This window comes from Eleginops maclovinus, chromosome 2, assembly GCF_036324505.1.
Source record: "Eleginops maclovinus isolate JMC-PN-2008 ecotype Puerto Natales chromosome 2, JC_Emac_rtc_rv5, whole genome shotgun sequence".
NCBI classification, from domain to species: domain Eukaryota; kingdom Metazoa; phylum Chordata; class Actinopteri; order Perciformes; family Eleginopidae; genus Eleginops; species Eleginops maclovinus.
Genome location: NC_086350.1, coordinates 5361685 through 5380011, shown reverse-complemented (window position 1 = coordinate 5380011; position 18327 = coordinate 5361685). Strand labels below are relative to the sequence as shown.

At 40.9% G+C, this 18327-nt stretch overlaps 1 protein-coding gene across 4 annotated transcripts in view; it reads left to right on the top strand.

Moving 5' to 3' along the window:
- The window catches only part of LOC134882861 (unconventional myosin-IXAa-like), a 127684-nt gene that overhangs the window by 50455 nt on the left and 58902 nt on the right, over positions 1–18327 (top strand). For all 4 annotated transcript variants that reach the window (XM_063910883.1, XM_063910874.1, XM_063910865.1 and 1 more), the window contains exons 3-5: positions 13298–13392; positions 14036–14098; positions 17202–17301. In XM_063910883.1, the coding sequence (XP_063766953.1) occupies positions 13298–13392; positions 14036–14098; positions 17202–17301 (258 nt within the window). The remainder of the gene's footprint in view (positions 1–13297; positions 13393–14035; positions 14099–17201; positions 17302–18327) is intronic.

The following is an 18327-nucleotide window of genomic DNA, read 5'->3' as shown; positions in this document are numbered from 1 at the left end:
CTGCTGTGCTAGGCTCGCTAGCGTTGGAGTTGGTCGTTCCCTTTTCAAGATGTGTAGCTTTACTTGAAAAGTTCGTTTTGAAAATGGCGTTGTAATTATATCTTCTACCAAATAGATCTCTTCTCCTCCTTCAGCCATTGTGGGTTGAAAAAAATAGCTTGTAGAAATCTACACAAATTAGCTCGCTCAAGTTCTAGTTCTGTTTGCTAGCTTTGCCCATAGACTGTATGGCTCTGCCTACTGCCTAGCTCTGCCTCTCAATAGTGCGTATCCAATCAGAAGATGTGCACGTGCTAACGTTAGCGTACGCCTGCTAGCTGGCCCGTTGTCGCCACCTCGAAATCTGATTGGTTAACGCCACAGTTTTGTTTGCGTTCACTTTAAGCTACAGGCGCCCGCACTGTTGATTCTGAAGGCCTAAGAGCAGATTTCTTTGACCCTAGCAACACATTATGGCTGAAATATGATTGGATAAAAGCTCTAACATAAAGGCCAGCCCTCCAAATCTCGTTCTGAGGCTGGAAGCAGCGCAGCCAAGACGAACGCTATAAAATGAAGAGAATAGACTATGGGGAATAATTTAATACGTATTTGTGGAAAAAATGTATCAAAATTTAATTTATATTCTGATGATGTTTAGGCCAGCAGAGAAGGCCTTGCTGGCCCTGACGGCCCACCACTGATATATACACACACACACACACACACAAACTCACACAAGCGCACAGTTTAGCATTTAGTACAGCTCTCGAGGGATTAACACTTCAACACAGTCAGTCGTGGGATTTTCCCACACCACCTCGCAGTCTGAGTTACATTTTCTGTCAGTCACACTGCGCGGGCTCTCCGCCAGCTCCGCACACACTCCCAGAAACTCTCAGGATCTGCCAAACGATGCAAAGCTGCGCAGCGTTAGAGCGCTGGATCGAAGCAGGGGTGGGATGGGGTCGATTAGGCGTCTTGATGTTTGGTGAAAGGTGTGTCTTTTTCTTCGGAAGTTGTTTTTTTATATACATTGAACATTCAACATTCAATATATATATATATATTGGAGGGCAGAGGGTTAAAACGCACTCACACTGGCAGACAACGTTAAGCCTACGAGGTATGGCTGGAATGAGACACACACACACACACACACACACACACACACACACACACACACACACACACACACACACACACACACACACACACACACACACAGCTCTGGAGTTATAAGAGCTCTATGATTAATAGATATTTCATCAGTTAAATTCGAGGGTGTATTTCTCTGTTGGTTTCCATTAAGTTGTTTTTATGTACGATTTTTATTCGTGCACAAGAAAACTAAAACTGATATATCTTAAATCTGGTAAAAGCTAGATATTGCTGCTTCTACTCACAGTTACTGTACGTGCCTGTAATATAAGTTAGAGTTATTAAATTAAAAGTGGGATATAGCTCTGTAGCGTGAATACCAAGCTGAAGACGTTAGCTGGTTAGCTTAGCTTAGCATGAAAGAAACTTTGGCTTGCCTGGTTTTATGTAGTTGCAGTTTAATAACAGAAAAAAGTCAATGTGGCCAACCCAGATATGTACTTTATGCTAGTAAACCATATTTTTGGAACATTTTGTACTTGTTTTATTTTTTATTCTTCCTGTCTTTGCTATGCTAACCAGCTCTAGCTAGGCTACATAGTTACTGTAGGCCTACAGACATCCTTTTAAGGAACAACAACAAAAACAAATGACATTTACTGATTAATTAATTAGGCAGTATGTCCACTTGAATTAAATATCAGAAAGGGAGTTGATGGATTTTTTTACATTTTATTTTGCAAATATTTGTCTCTGTCATTTCCCTCCCTTTTCACTCTCCTCCCCCAATACATCTCCCTTCTCCTTGTTTACTTCTCCCCTTTTATAGTTTTCCTCCCATACTCTCCTCACTCTCCCACTTCTTTTCTTTCCCCTTCTCTCTGGGCCTGTCCTCCTCCTCCTCCTCCTCCTCCTCCTCCTCCTCCTCCTCCTCCTCCTCGTGGACAGTGGTGGAGTCTGTTGACAGTCCTCTGCAGTGGGCAGAGGACTTTATTGGGCCTCTGTTTTCAGCCCTTCCTGAGGCCAATGAGATCCAGATGTGGCGGAGCAGTGTAGTGACAGCAACCATTTATGGAGCGAGGGAGAAAATGTGTGTGTGTGTGTGTGTGTGTGTGTGTGTGTGTGTGTGTGTGTGTGTGTGTGTGTGTGTGTGTGTGTGTGTGTGTGTGTGTGTGTGTGTGTGTGTGTGTGTGTGTGTGTGTGTGTGTGTGTGTCTGTGTCTGTGTGTGTGTGTGTGTGTGTGTGTGTGTGTGTGTGTAAGATTGTCCTCTTCTCAACACGTGTACTGTACAGATGTGCAGGACATTGAATATGTCAGAGACATTTACTTTCCAGTCTTAATACAGAGGCTATTAAATGTGAGACTCTTGGATGGAGAGGCTGGCAACATGTTTTGAAAGGTGATTTTTATTGTTGCTTTTGCCTTTCTTCAGCAACACGGCTTACCTTGTTTGTGTGCGTGGATCTTTGTGGAGAATAATTAGAGTTTTAGACCTCGAGGCTGAGGACATTTTTGTAAAGTTAAGGACATTTTTTACATTCCTCATATCTTCAAAGAACCGTTTGGGGTTTAAGACTCGGTTTAAGGGTTAGGGTTAGAATTACTTTTTGTGGCATGTGGTCTAAGACGCATACCACATAACCACGCATTTAATTGGGGTACCTCTGTTATTTGCCATCCACCTACCCAGCACCCCCCTCTCTGTCTGTCTGAACGTTGACTACAGAATAAAGACAAAATAAAGTTGACTGAGAAATGAATTTGCTTGTCAGGAATGAAAAGCTATGCTCATACAGAGGATATTGTTTATATTATTTTAGTTTACAAAAGAGGATTTTATTGAACCAATTTATAAAAACAGTATCCAGCGTTTAAGCCTCTTTTGGGGGGAAAGCAGGGATTCGTTTCCATGGCAGCATTTAACTGACATGTTAGAACTGCTGTTGCTAAGAGACAAGCTAACATTCCTTCTTCAAGGAAATCAAAACAGTTTTAATTGGAAAAAACATACACTGAAGATATATCTACTGATTTATTGAGCACATTATTCTGCCTACTGTATTACTTTTTTGATTAAACAATGATTAATTTAAACTGATCAGATTGCTTAAGCTAACACAAAATCGTTGGTTTTACTGCGTACCAACGGCTGGAACTGCGGTGACGACAACGCAACTTAAAATGACGGCAGCACTGATCGAGGTTTTCTGTAACTGTCCAAGTCTGTTCACATTTTATTTTCCTTTAACCAGTCTTTAAACACTGCCAGAGCCCGTACCGTGTTCCCGTTAGTGTTTACTTCTGACTGTCTTCTGTTGATTTCTCTGACCTCCAGCTCTTTAAGTCTTTTAACCTCTTTCCTCCTCTTGAGCTGTTTTACTTTGGGAAAGTTCAGCCATTATGAATCCAGAGTTTCTCACACTCCACAAATATGAAAATCGATTTTCCAAAATGATTCCATTGAGTTTTCCTGAAGGAGGATATATAATGTTTTCTTTTAGCCACCGCTGAGGTTAAATTGACCAGACTTTTTTCTGCAGATTGATATGACTGCTCAAAGTCTGTGAAGTAAACTGATGTCTCTTTGAATTAGACTTCATTTCAATTTAACTTGTAAGACAAAGGGAGGTAGAAATGGTAGAAGAGGCAATGCACCACATCACGGAGGGTCCTCACAAGTACAGCATTACAGATATCTGTGTTTGTTGTGTGTTATTCTGTGTGTGTGCCTCCCTCGACCATACAGAAACTTTGTGTGCCTAACCTCCTTTGACTTTCTTCTTCTATGTGTGTGTGTGTGAGAGAGATGTTTTGTAAGTAAAGTTACACTGCAAAGGTGACTCCGTTCATGTGTGTGTGTGTGTGAATATGTGCGAGTGGAGTAATGGGCCCGTGTTGAAAGGATGACCCTGACAAATCCACAACAGACTCAAATGAGAAGCTGCAGATGACTAATACTCTACATTCATGCAGGCACATCCTGAACATGCACAGAAACTCTGTCCTTCACACACACAGGAAGCTATTTAGCCTCTTTATTATTCTGAATGTACATAACACAAGCAGAGAGTCTATACTGTCTTTTTAAGGATGCTCTTTCTGGAAAGTGCCAACATTTCCTGTGTAGCCAAGAAAAATGCGACTTGTTTATGAGCTTGAATGCAAATTGGATCTTTTCTCACACACTGTATGCTCTCTAACAAATTTGTCCGTTACTTTAATGATGCATGCCACTGTTAAGTACATGAAACACATTTTAGTTTTATTGGAACTCTAAATCAACCTCAAACAATGTCTGTCTTTCCCTTTCTGTGGATCCACCGCCAATATCAGCTTGTTACTGAGTTTAAAATGTGGTGTGGTCAAACTGGGCAATAAAAACTGAACATTTACTCAGCTTGATGATGGTCGCAGAGCAAGGTTTTTCTTTGTTATGCCAAGCAAGCATGAGTCATTAGTAAGTGACGGTAACTGCTCTCAGTCACCACATGAAACTAAACTGCGTAATCACCTAATGGGAGAGCACTATTAGCCAATAACTACACCCACATGGAGAGCCAGGATGAAGCTGGTTCTTACAAAAGCTGAGAATAACCTAGCGATACGATTCATGTTATGCGTCATATGCTGTATACCTACCATTCAATTTGGATAAAGTCTTATGTCCATTAATGGGAAATTTAGTGAATAGCAGAAAGATTTAGACTTTGGGATTTTTGCCTTTGTAGATTGTTAACTTGCACAAAAACCTGTAACACACTACAGGAGAAGGAAACCCTAAACAGCATAATAGGGCCCCTTTTTAAAAGTACATAATAATACTCCCACAACATGTACTGGCTGATCAATACAGAGGTAATTATAGCAGACAGGGAGACAACCAGTCAATACAGTGCAGTAAATAATGGCTCATCAGGGGGCGAACGATACCGTCTCGTACAGTGATGTCACCTGTTAGTCATCAGAAACCAGTTAAATGTATTTTTGGAAATATTTGTATATATCTGTCATATCTGTCAGTGGTTAGCTTGACTTGTAATTCTTACATTTCTTTTTGAAAGAGCTAGAGCTAGCTGTACTTCTATTTCCAGTCTATATGCTAAGCTAAGCTAACTTCCTGTAGATTCATATTTTTCTACCTTCTATCATACTCTAAACATAAAGAAAATGAGAGTCCCCCGAAATGTCAAACTGCCCCCCTGAATCCGAAGCTGACACATGAAATATTAATATTTGTCTTCAACTTTTTCCCACTATGGGTGTGTTTTGACTCGTAGGCGTTAGTGAATGTTTGCTTAAATATGTGCATATTTGGGGGCCATATTCAAACACTGTATTGGATTTCTTTGTTTCACCAAAACAAACTCACCTCCTTTCCACACATGCTGTCTGTTACGAGGAGGGCCCCCACAGTGTGACCTGTCACCATTACGTAACCCTGCCCCTCACCTCCTTTTCCCTCCCCTATTTCCTCTTTTCCTGGAAAGGAGGGCTCATCCCATGTGTCTGTAGTATAGGAAGGTCAACAAACGGAGCAAGAGAGGGAGGGAGGGAGGTAGGGGATGAGAGGGAGTCTGGAGTGACACTGATGTGTAAAAAGCCTGTCGTACAGAGGAGACTTTTTTAGACTTGTTCGCATTAATTAGCGTCCTTGATTTAGCCGATGCACCGACTTATGTTGCCCTAAACTTCTACATGGAGTCATAGAAGTCTGGTCAGTTGTGTAAGGAATTGAAATGTTTCCTGATGAGACTATGCAAAACTCTAGATAGCCACAAAGAGATTTTTTCCGAACTGGCTTTCTTGATGTGATTATATAGTATAATAAAATAAAAATGAAGGATTTACATGTATTTTATTTTAAATTGCACTTAGTAAAAACCCACACATACACCACAGACCATTTTCCTAGTTAGTTGAATATTTGCAGTAAAAACAACGTGCAGCTTCTGCCAATGTTTTTAGATACTGGTGTATATTTAGTTTGAGGGTTTTGCTAAAAAAAAGACACAAATCAACAAGTAAACATCCATTTTGTCAACAAACTAATCCATTAAAAAACTTTGTTTGCTTGCTGATTAAAGGGGCTCTTTCATGCTATTTTCATTCGTTACCCTCTGTCTGAAACCAGAGCCCCTCTCATTGGTTAGCTAGCCTTGTTACTATGTTACGGAAGTAAACGAAGGAGTCCCATGGATGCGTTTAAGTAGGGGGGGAGTGTGTGGGAGAGAAACTTTGGGATTTTATCCTTTGCAGACCATTTACATGCACACAAACCTAAACACAGTACAGGAAAGGGACACACAAGCACTATAGGGCCCCTTTAAATGTGAGTTGACTGCTTTACCCTGTTTTTATATCAGGAAAAAAATCATAAAGACAAGTATAAGGTCTCTGTGAACTTCTGATCAGCATGTTTCCCTATCTGATTTGCTGAATAAGACAGATTTATTCATAATGAAATGGACTGTCAGATACAGCCTTGCTGAATATGTAATAACACCACCTCTCTTCCTCCCTCTTCCTGTAAAGAATCAAGCATTTCCTCCTCCCATCACTGCATGAGTCAACCTTCAGCTGCGTGTGACAATCATCAGTTAGTCTATTTAATAAGAGGTTGTGAGCGTCCACACGTACGGGATAGCGGTTTACACACGCAGCCGCAAACCGATTAAGGAGGCGGCACACTTGAGCTGAATGCCAAAACACACACTCATGCTCCCACACACACTCACATTGTTGTCATTTGTCGCATACTATGAATGTTACAGCACCTGCTCTCCCCTGCATAAGCATGTCTTTTTAAGACCACACTTTAAAGAAAATTACTGGCACTGAAGATACTCCAAACCAAAAATACACACACAGACAAACAAACACACACACACGCTCTGTGTTCCCAGCATGCCGAGCTGCACCTGCTATTGGAGGAATGCGATGTGATGTCATCCCGCTAAAAACTCCTGTGAATGTAGAAGAAGTAAAAGGCTTTTTGGTCCATTCAGAGAGATTGTTTTTGAGAGATTTCTGCTGCTCCTCATGCAGTTTTACAGAAATAAACAGGGAGGGAAAGATAGATATATAAAGAGACAGAGGTGATGATCCAAAGTTACATCATGAGGGGAATTGATATCTCTCCCACTCTGTTTGGTTTTAGTCACCAGTTTGCCCCAAAAACAAAGTGAGTGAGTCTTGTCTTTTTGATTCAATTGTAGTAAGAACCAGAACAGCAAATGGTTGATTTCTAATCTCGTTAACTTCCTCTTTGTCTAGATAGTTCCTGATTCAAATCACAATTTTATTTTGGCCGTGTTTGGGGAACATTTTGAAATTCAATTTGGCTTCTTCCATTTATCATGTTTGTATTTTGTGCCTTTACCGGGACATGTCTCCATGCTTTAATGTTCAGAAAGGTCTTTATTTTTCTCATACTGCCTGTGCTGCAGCACCTCTTTTCACCCTCTGTCTGAAACCAGAGCCCAGTCTGCTCTGATTGGATAGCTAGCCAGCTCTGTTGTGATCGGTCAACCGCTTAGAGATGTCCCGCTCTTAACCTGTCTCGTACAATGTGTTGGAGCGCTGGCGAATAGAAGCACGAGTGTGACATAATATGCATCAGATGGAAGTTGATGTGAGGTTTTTTAGAGCAATTATATCAAAAACACAATTTTGCAGCCATGCATATTACTGAGAGGGAAGCTTAACACTATGTAGAGATATTTGTCAGACTTTAAGGTAAACTAACTGAGTCTAACTCTCCACATCCTGCTGTGACTGTCTGTGTCTGCAGTTTCATCGCACTGTAATGTGCTTGTAGGGCAGATGAGCTCTATACAGCAGATGTGTGCTTTAATAAAGGCCCAGCGGGCTGAAATTAGCCGCTCTGGAGTAAACCGGCACTAAGCAGTCCAAAACGCCTATGAAAGAGGAAGCCTTTGATTATAGGACAGGGCAGAAACACGCTTACAGAACATCCCTTTAATGTGCTTTTAGAAATAGAGTACTTTTCCCTTATTTTCTGCTTTTTTTTGTCTGTTTCATTAAAACGTTCCCACTTTTCTTCTTACAGAGCCCTAGTTAAAGTCAAGTTTCTTTTGAACTCCTGTCTGTGTGTACGAGTATGTTCCCTTAGCCATATTGCTGTTTCACTGCTGATGAAGCTGTCAAAAGCACAGTTTGGCACGTCTCCCTGTTTAAGTGTAATCACAGTTTAACTTGGCTTGTCTTCTCCTGTCATGTAATAGTTGTTTAATGAAGCAGCAAATGGGGTTAGTGTCTCCCACCAAGCCTGAGTCTATGTAAGCGATGGCATTTACTGTATCTGTAACACATTTTTGTCAGCGTGTGGAATAAGCCTGACTGACACTCACAGGACAGACTGTGTGTCTGTGCTGCACCGCCGCCTGCACACCCACAGGCTGGATGCAGAGCGGGGTTTCTGGTTTGGTTTGTCAGAGTAAATCTGCAGCATGGAGCTCGAAGACGGCAACCCACCTGCTGGTTTTAAGGCAAAAATGTACATGCAGTAAAACAAAACAAAAATCCAGGAAGTGGCCAAACAAATAGGTCTCTGCAGCAAGTAAATCTCATGGCCAATGTTTTCAGATTGTTATAGTGCGTATACTGATGTCAAGCGGGACATTTTCTTTTAGGAGATATTGTAAGCCCTTGATTCTCTGGATTATCTTTTTAGTTCCATTGTATGACGGTATATAGCTAGGAGTTAGCTTTGCTTTAGTGTTTAAACGTCACATTCTAGTATTGCTTAAGCTCCTTTGAACCTTGACTGAGGTGATACCAGAGAAAGGACTTGCTCTCCCTAGTGGAAAATAAATGAATAGTGAGCAGAGTCAAGTCGAGTAAAGACGTACCATGCATTGGAAAGCTGGAAATAATGTCACCCCCCTCTGACCTGGATACTCAGAGCTCAGTCTGCTGAAACAAGACGTCAGCATCACCTGGTGATCAGCGCGCTGCAGCCAGCATCAATTATTTCAGCCCTACATACTATAAACTAGCTAATGGAAGCTAGCCAAGCAGTGGTTTTGGCACGTCTCCACTTGTTCTCAAAATCTAGGTCACCAAATGGTTTTTGAGAGCGTTTAGGGAAACACTGCAGCTGTACTGGAGAAGAAGACCAAAAAAAAAAAGCGTCGGGGAGAGCATTAGGGTTATTAGAATTAGTATTTGCCACTGCTTTGAAGAAGGTCTTGACATGCTAATTAGAAAAGCTAGCTCCCAGTTTGTCCCCTTAACATTTAACAGGCACCTCAATTTCCCTCGGGATAAATAAAGCTTCTTGAATCTTGAATCTTGAATCTTGAATCTTGAATGTTCAGTCCTGTCTTAAAAATAGCAGCAGCACCGCTGCTTGCTTCCTTTGAGGTTGAGCAGCCGGGCTTTTCTGCAGCGGCGGAGGAAACAACTGGCTAATGTAATGTGACAGCGTGGAAGAGCCGACGGGGGCACGGGCATACATTAGCATACTGTCAGTACGGACTTAAACACATACACACACACAGAGACACACATACACTCAGTCAGAGCACGGTTAAGCCCTAGGGGTCAGCACATTCGCTTCAAAATTAAATCCAACATATGGCCGGCTAAACGCTGTATCTTTCATTTGTGTGGGTGGACGATGAAGCGAGATGTTTTCAACAGTATTAAGTCAGTTATTTCTGGAGTGCATATGGCACCACAGGATGGGGTTAATTCAGTTTGCATTGAGTCACGTTGTTTTCCAAATTAAAACAACATACAAGTCTTTTAAGTCCTTGGGAGCGCTGAATGGATCCAGTCAGTGCTGCTTGATCTAGATGTTTCCCTCAAGGCTACATGTCGTTTCTTAAAGAGATCAAAAATGAAGTCACAGTTTGCTGTGTTTTGTTTCTGCCATTAATTTAGACCAAGACCCAAGCAGAGCCATGTAATGTGTTTAAGATGGGATAGTTTGGAAAAAGAAATATGGACGAGACATGTTCCTGTGCATGTTTTTTTGTAGAAAACTGATATTTTCTGCAGTATTTTCTTAACAGGTTTTGTTGCTTTATGTTTCAAATAAGCCGACATCTGGCAATGAAGATATGCTTCAGGGAACTGAGGAAACAATATGATTCAGAATGAAATATCAGAATAATTGCTACATGACTCTATGAGCTTTAAGTCTTTTTCTTTTTCCAATATTTACCTTAAAATTGACCCTGCCATACCCCAACCACACTGTATTGGGTTTAACTAAAGTATGGCTGCAGTACTGAAGGAAAAACCTCCTAATGATCAATTAATTGACAAAATGTTTGCTGTTTTCATCTTTACAAGGGGCTTTATTGCCTTGCATTTAAACTGTAGGGAGGTGAAAGAAAACGTGGTTAGTTTAAGTTATACATTATTTATGAAATATGCAAAAACCCCAAAAGAAATTAGTTTTTTGATGTGTTTTAATTTCCCAACTTTATTTCTTGTGCACCCTTCTATCTCTTTCTCTCGGTTCTTCTATGGCACACACACACACACACACACACACACACACACACACACACACACACACACACACACACACACACACACACACACACACACACACACACAAAAACACACACACACACACACACACACACACACACACACAGAGAGTAATCACCGATTCACAGTGTGTGTTTTCCTGTGCTGTGGTCACAGCAGGCGTTGACCATGAAGCAGAGTTCACCACTAAATCATCCAGACACTGCCGCGCTGCTCATTAATATCTGTCAGCACACACACATGTAGAAAGCAAAAACACACACTATATGCATCCAAACACACGACACACATGCATGCACCATGAGCTCCATACATCTTCCTGTAAAAACAGAAACAGACACGCTGTATTTGTTTCCCCAGCAGCCGTTTAATTGTCTCTGACAGTTTCCATTTGAAACGCTGCTCATTTCACTCAATCATTTCAGGAAGTGGATTTTCCTTCTAAACTGGAACTATTTTGCCACAAAAGGGCCCTCATAACCAGTGGATTATTGAGGATGAAAGCTCTGTTATTATCACGTAAATAGCAGTTTCGATTTTCATTTTGGATTGAAGGGGATCTCGCTGTCGGTCCATTTTTCTCGCTGTTGTTGATACAGCTAAACCCATCGACTCGTCTTTATAAAACTTCAATAAGGAGAGAAAAATAAACATGGATGTACAGTATCTTCTTGTAGGGAAGCAGAAACACTGGAAATAAAGGATGTACCGAGAGGGGGGGGGGGGTTTAAATGAATCATCACGGAGATCAAAGCCTGAATCAGGTGCAGCAGGATTCATCTTTTAATAAAGCGTGTTACTCCAGAGCGGTAGTATTCACCCAGCAGCCACAATCAATTATCTGACGCCCACTTCTCCTTCCGTGTCTCCCCCTCCCTCTTCTCCCCCAGTCATTTATCATAACTCCAACAAACTCGTTGCATCAGCCTGAAATCTCAGCCCTGCTTCTGTGAACAGTGGAGCTGGAATATGAAAATATGTCTCTCACGTCTCGCCTGCTCCCTTTCTTTCTCTTGCTCCTGTTTCTCTCTTCATCTTCACATGTTTGATTTCTTTCTTTCCGATCATCTAATTTTCCCTAATCTCATTTCAATTTTTTTTTGATCTTCCATCCTGTACTCATTTCCTTCCCTTTCATCTTTTGTTTGGTCTTCTAATTGATGTGTCACTCCTTCTTCTTGCTCCGTATTTAGTCTTTACCTTGTTTCATCTTTTTCAATGTCTCTCTCTCATTCCTTCTGTTGAGTTTTGTTATTGTTCCTTTCCTTGTTCCTCTTGTTATCTTGTCTATCCCCTATCCTTTCTTCTCCTCCTGTCACGTCCTCTTCATTTTCTCCTTGTTTTTCAACTCTGTCCCCTCTGTTTTCTCCCCTTTTTTCACATTGTCTTCTCTCCTACTCTTCTGTCATGGTTCCCTCTCCTTTCCTATGACATCCTCATCTGTCCATTTTTCCTCTCCTCTCCTCTCCTCTCTTCTCCTCTCCTCTCCTCTCTTCTCTTTCCTATCCTCATCTTTTCCTCGCCTTTTCTCTTTGTTTCCTTTCCTCTCTTTCCTATCCTCGTCTTTCACTCTCAGTCCTGTTTCTTCTCCTTTCCTCTTCTATCCTTTCCTTTCCTTTCCTCTCCTCCTCTTGCTGTCTCCCCTTGTTTTTTCTCTCCTCTTCTCTTCTCTCCTATCCTCCTCATCTGTCCTGTTTTTTTGCTCTTCTCTTATCCTAGTTTTTTTGCTCTTTTTCCCCACCATTTTTTCCTATCCTTATCTTCTCCTTTCCGCTTTTCTCCATGTTTCATCTCCTCTCCTCTTCTTTCCTATCCTTGTCTTTTCCTATACTTTTCTCTCCTTGTCTACTTTCATTTCCTTTCCTTTTTTCTCTTCGCTCCTCTCCTCTCCTCTCCTCTCCTCTCCCCCCTCTCCTCTCCTCTCCTCTCCTCTCCTCTCCTCTCCTCTCCTCTCCTCTCTCCTCTCCTCTCCTCTCCTCTCCTCTCCTCTCCTCTCCTCTCCCCTAACTAACCAGCTCCACTGAGCCCTTGAGACACCTAATAACAACCTGAGGGAGTCCTCCAGGGGCCTCTAATGATGGACTATGTGAGAGTGTGTGAGAGTGTGTGTGTTTGTGTGTGTGCGTGTGTGTGTTTGCAGAGGTGCCCATACACACACTCCCATGAGCAGTGGCTGTGTCTGTTTTCAGCTTAGCAGTGTGTTTGCCTTTATAGGAATTTGGCAGTTTAGTTCATGCTTGATGTGTCTAAGTTTGTGTGTGTGTGTGTGTGTGTGTGTGTGTGTGTGTGTGTGTGTGTGTGTGTGTGTGTGTGTGTGTGTGTGTGTGTGTGTGTGTGTGTGTGTGTGTGTGTGTGTGTGTGTGTGTGTGTGTGTGTGTGTGTGTGTGTGTGTGTGTGTGTGTGTGTGTGTGTGTGTGTGTGTGCCTCTGCCTCTGGTAGGCCCCTTTCTGAGCCTCATGACCTCTAATAGAGTTCTATGATTGGTAGCTTTTTCTTCTTCTGTAACACAGTCCAGTTCCCATCATAAAAAAATATCTTTAGAAATTCTGCTTTTTTAAGACCATGACAACTTCTTTCGTGCTTCTTTATTTGCTCTAAGTTGTTGATAAGCATGTTTCTGAATCGAAATGAGCTGAAAACACACACTATATATCTGTCTACATGCTGATTCGTGCCCTTTTCTCTCCTCAGGCTTTTGGAAACGCTAAGACCGCCCACAACAACAACTCCAGCCGCTTCGGAAAGTTCATCCAGGTCAACTACCAGGAGAGTGGCACTGTCAGAGGGTGAGAGACACGCACGCACGCACGCACGCACACACACACACACACACACACACACACACACACACATAGAAATCTGTGTACAGTTAATGCACGAATCATACATTTAAAATACTTTGTGACTGACTGATAACATAAAATAAATTATAAATGGTGATTCAAAACTTTTTAAAGTCTGTTTGGTTATGATTAGTAAATTGTTTGATTAAATAAACAGCTGATTTATATCTTACACAGGTCGCATAATATCTTGACATTTTATCTGTCATTTACATGTTTGTTTTGAAATGCTTATACCTCTGTTTTCATTATACAGTAGTTAAAAATGATCATTGGATTCATTTTAAAACCGCTTCTCATAGGACTTAATTAGTTAATCATCTTCAGACTGAGAAGTTTAAAAGTTATTTTATGCACAAATGCATTTAATTGACACTAAACTAATATTCCCTATTGACTGTTTTAAAGTTTTCCTCTCTGCAGTTTCGTTGCTTCTTAATATCTATTTTAATTAGTCTGCACCTTAACCTTATTCCCTGCATGTTGTTTCCTTATCACCAGCTGTTTTTAGTCTCACCGCTTCAGCTTTGTTTTCTCACCTGGCTCTTTTAACTTTAATATCCCTGTCTGTATGTTTCATCTTCAGAGCCTATGTGGAGAAATACCTGCTGGAGAAATCCCGTCTGGTGTACCAGGAGCATAATGAGAGGTGAGCGCGTCAGACTGAGAGCAGGAAGAGGGGATGAAATATCTGAATACATCTCTCTGTGCACTGATCATTTAATTACTATCTGACAGATTTTGTGTTGACTTATTAGAACCAGGTTATTGTAATGTAGTTAACACATTTCTGACATGCTCACATGGTAAGATTTTGTACCGAAACGTCCCAGCATGTTATTTTATTTTGTGGATATAACGTGCAAATTCACCATCATTGTTACATGCACTCTCTGCTGGCTTTTCACTTTCCATCCACTAAATCATTTTTGGATCATGTTAACAGAATCTTATTGCAGCAGAAAGCCATTTTTATTGTCAGTCGATAAACAAATCCACGTGAAAATCAGTTCAAGCCATTCTCTTCCTTTAGAAATACACATTGTCTTCCAGTAAACAATTTAAAGGTGCTCCAACACATTGTATGCGATAGACTGAGGGGCGGGACATCTCTAATCGGTTGACTAATCAAAACATAGCAGGCCAGCTGACCAATCAGTGCAGACTGGGCTCTGGTTTCAGACTCAGGGCGAAAGGAGGTGCTGCAGCACAGGCAATGTGAGAAAAATAAAGAGCTTTTTGAATATTAAAGCATGTAAACATGTCACAATAGAGGTACAACACACAAGTATGAAACTGAAAATGTGCATCATAGGGCCCCTTTAAGGAACCTCAGTACAGCCACAAATTAAAAGAAGATAAATGTGAAACTTTGAGTCGTATTATTACTTGTTGAGAGATAAGATGTCAAATCCGTATCTCTGCATGGATATGTTCTTTGTCTCAGAAACTCAAAACTGAAATAGCCTTAATTTCTTCTGCAAGCTGAGGATATCCAGTATATCAGGTGTCCATCTGAGATGCGCCTCTTCCCTCTGATTTCTAATTTAACACTGAAAACTATCATGTGTCCCTGAGTTCAGTCATTCAATTACACAGCAGAACTATTCGAGATAATTTCCTCTTTTTTATGTGTTCAGTTTAGTTTACCCTGTCTGCTCTCACTTCTTGTTGACTTCTTCTGAACATCCTATAATGCAGCTAACACCTAAACATAAACACATGCATAGGAAATTCCACCTGTACCCACATCCCTAGAATAATGGTTGTTCTCTCAGACCACAAACTCTCTGGGTCCGTCTCCGTATCATTCAACAGGAGAAACAAAACAAAACAAAAACTCTGATCCCACCAGCGTAATGGGTTTTTCTTTTTTACGAGAAGGAAAAGAAACATTGTAAAAGCCTCCGCCGGTCATCTAATCCCTCTCACCCTGATTGGCCCGGGGTTTCTGTTTCATGCTGATGACAGGCGCTGGCAGCCATATTGATAGGGTAGAAACTGAAGACGGGACCCCCCAGACGAAGCACAGAGGTGGGGGAGAAGACAGACTGATGATGAAATGCAAACTATCTTAAATCTTAAAACTCCGGCATCATGACAGGTTGCCTCTGTACGACCTTTAGAGGAGGAAAATAAGAACTAGCTGCGCTTTCCAGTAACGCTCTCAGGCTTCATGGCTCTTAACCTTGACGGGCGTTGGTTCAAGTGAAGAGCTTTAACTGTATTAAAATAACGTGGTTCTGCCTAAACATCTAAGTATGTTTACTTTTAATATATTGTGTTGTATCCTTCTGTCACTGAGGATCATTAACAGTGGCAGAATTGACATGATGAAATAATCTCTCCCATCTGGATGCTAAATATGACTGCCAGCAGCCAGTTAGCTTAGCTTAGCACAAACAGCTAGCCTAATCTCAGCCTGAAGTCGATCCCTTTGGCGGGTCAGCACAAATCTTTTTGGGGTCAAGGGCACTGGTTTAGGTTTTGTATCCATGTCTGTAATGGATGTGTTCGGGGAAATAACGAGTCCCCTTTGCCCTGAAAACAATGTGATCATTAAGAAACCTGATCTGCACATGTCGGCATTCCTGTTTACTGCTGGGATTTCAGAAGCAGCCGGCTAGGGGATTTATTTAGAAGCAGTGTTTGTTAGAATGAATGTTTATTAAGAGTTAATACTGTTGGGTTGATTCAATGTATTATTTTGAGAAATGTTTGAAGTTTACACAGAAAGAAAACACAAGGTAGCATCTTCATGAGGTCCTATTTCCTGGCTAAACGTGGCTGAAATAACAACAGGAGAGAAGACGGTCATGAAAATCATACATTTATCAATTAATCAATCACCTTTTAATTATATAGCCTAATATTACAATTACCCATTTGTCTTAGGGGTGCTTAACAGGCTGAAGAGCATACTGTTTAACCCCCGCTGACCTTGCAATGCAAAGGAAACCAACAGAAACACAAAAATCAAAACATCGGCAAGAGAAACGGAGACTAGACAGCATTACATGTACAGTATGTGCGCAAACAATAAATAACATAATACAATACAACAAAGACAATCCAAATAATGTGACTTTAGAAAAGGAAGATCCAAAAGGAAAGATGTCAAAAAGCTTCAAAGTTTCACCAGAATAATGACCTGGAAAATATAATATTTAGTATTGTATTAAAATGAAAGCTCCACTCGTGCTACATCTTAGTTTTTAATTAAAATCATCCTTCTCCTCATCCACCATTCACAGAACGGGATTCTTTAATATCCGCTCTGGGCTTTTTAACTTTCCACCACTCCATCAGGCTCTGTGCAGAAAAGTGAAGCTTGTTTCCAGATGTAATGAAATGACCTCTCTGTGCGTTGGCCGGAGCCTCAGCGTTAGCCCCAGATCTCCTGTCCTGCAGCCAACACAACACACTGCTGCTGCTGCTGCTGCTGCTTTGTGTGGCTTGAAATGTGAGCAATGCCGGGTTGAGAAGGTGTGACTTATTTGTTAAATGCTACAGGATTTAGTTGCGGAACAGGCAGCAGACAGATGGTTTTCATTGCACTCTTCTCCAAATCTTTGAATGGGGTTTTCTCCCCGAGGCGTCGTGTCAGACGTGAAAGCTGCCGTCCTCATTTTCACCTCTCGTGGAATTTTGAATGATTCAAGAAATCAATGTAGGAAAAATATTTCATGTTGTAGAATCACTCCCTCTAAATTGTTTTTTATGTGTGTGTGTGTGTGTGTGTGTGTGTGTAGGAACTACCATGTTTTCTACTACCTGTTGGCCGGAGCCAGTGAGGAGGAGAGGAAGTCCTTCCACCTGCTCAAACCTGAGGAATACCACTACCTCAACCAGGTGCGCACACACACCAAAGCAGAAACACAGTGTTCAGTGCACATAGAAATACAAATCTGTGAAACATGTTATTGCCTTTCTGATATGTGTGCTTTCATATGATTAAAATCTTGTTTCTGCCACCATGCAAAGGAGGAAGAAAGAGGAAACAGCTGCTGCCAAATGCCACTATGCTCTTGAAAATCATCTACTTACAATGACTACAATTAACATTTATGATTTATGTATATTAACCAATATAAAACCACGACAGAGATCTCAAGTCGTTTTTCAAAGGTGTCATGGAAAGACGCAGCAATAACAATGAGTCTCACATGTTCAACATACAACGAAGTGATCCACAAAATCAGAACTAAGCCATTTTAAAAAGCATTTCATGTTATATGACTTCTTGTCTTGAGATCAGAAGTCGCAGATAGCAAAGATGATAAACATCAGTTATTGAATCAAATGACTTTTTAAGTGAAAGTGACTCTGAGAGTGTGAGTAACAAAGTGAGCCATCTTAACCAATAACATCAAATACCTCATTTGTAATTTTGGGGAAAACATTGTGTCTATTCCTTATCTTTTAGTTAATTTTGGCCTCATATTTAAACTCTACATTAATCAAAATGAGACTTTTTAAAGTATATATGTTAATGTTTTTTTCTTTTGAATTAAAAGCACTCTACCGCTCACATATTTCCTTCATACCTAGGAGAACATATCCAATGTGAGGAAATTGGTGAATGCCACAAATCCTTCTAAATCACCCGTTATTGACACATAAAAACAAAACTGTTCGCTTCTCACAAGTGATGTTTTAGTTTTACTGCGCTACGAAGAATTCATTTGAAGTGGTGATAAGGATTTCTCTCTTCACAAATAGGGAAAATTCATCCTAAATGTCAGAAAAGTACTTTATTATTTAAAAATGAGGCTTGAAGGCACTAAGTAGAGACACTGATGGACGGTGAAGATGATTATAGGGACATCAGCATCTTCCTTTCCCTCCTTTTCTCTCTTCTTCACTCATTTATCAGAA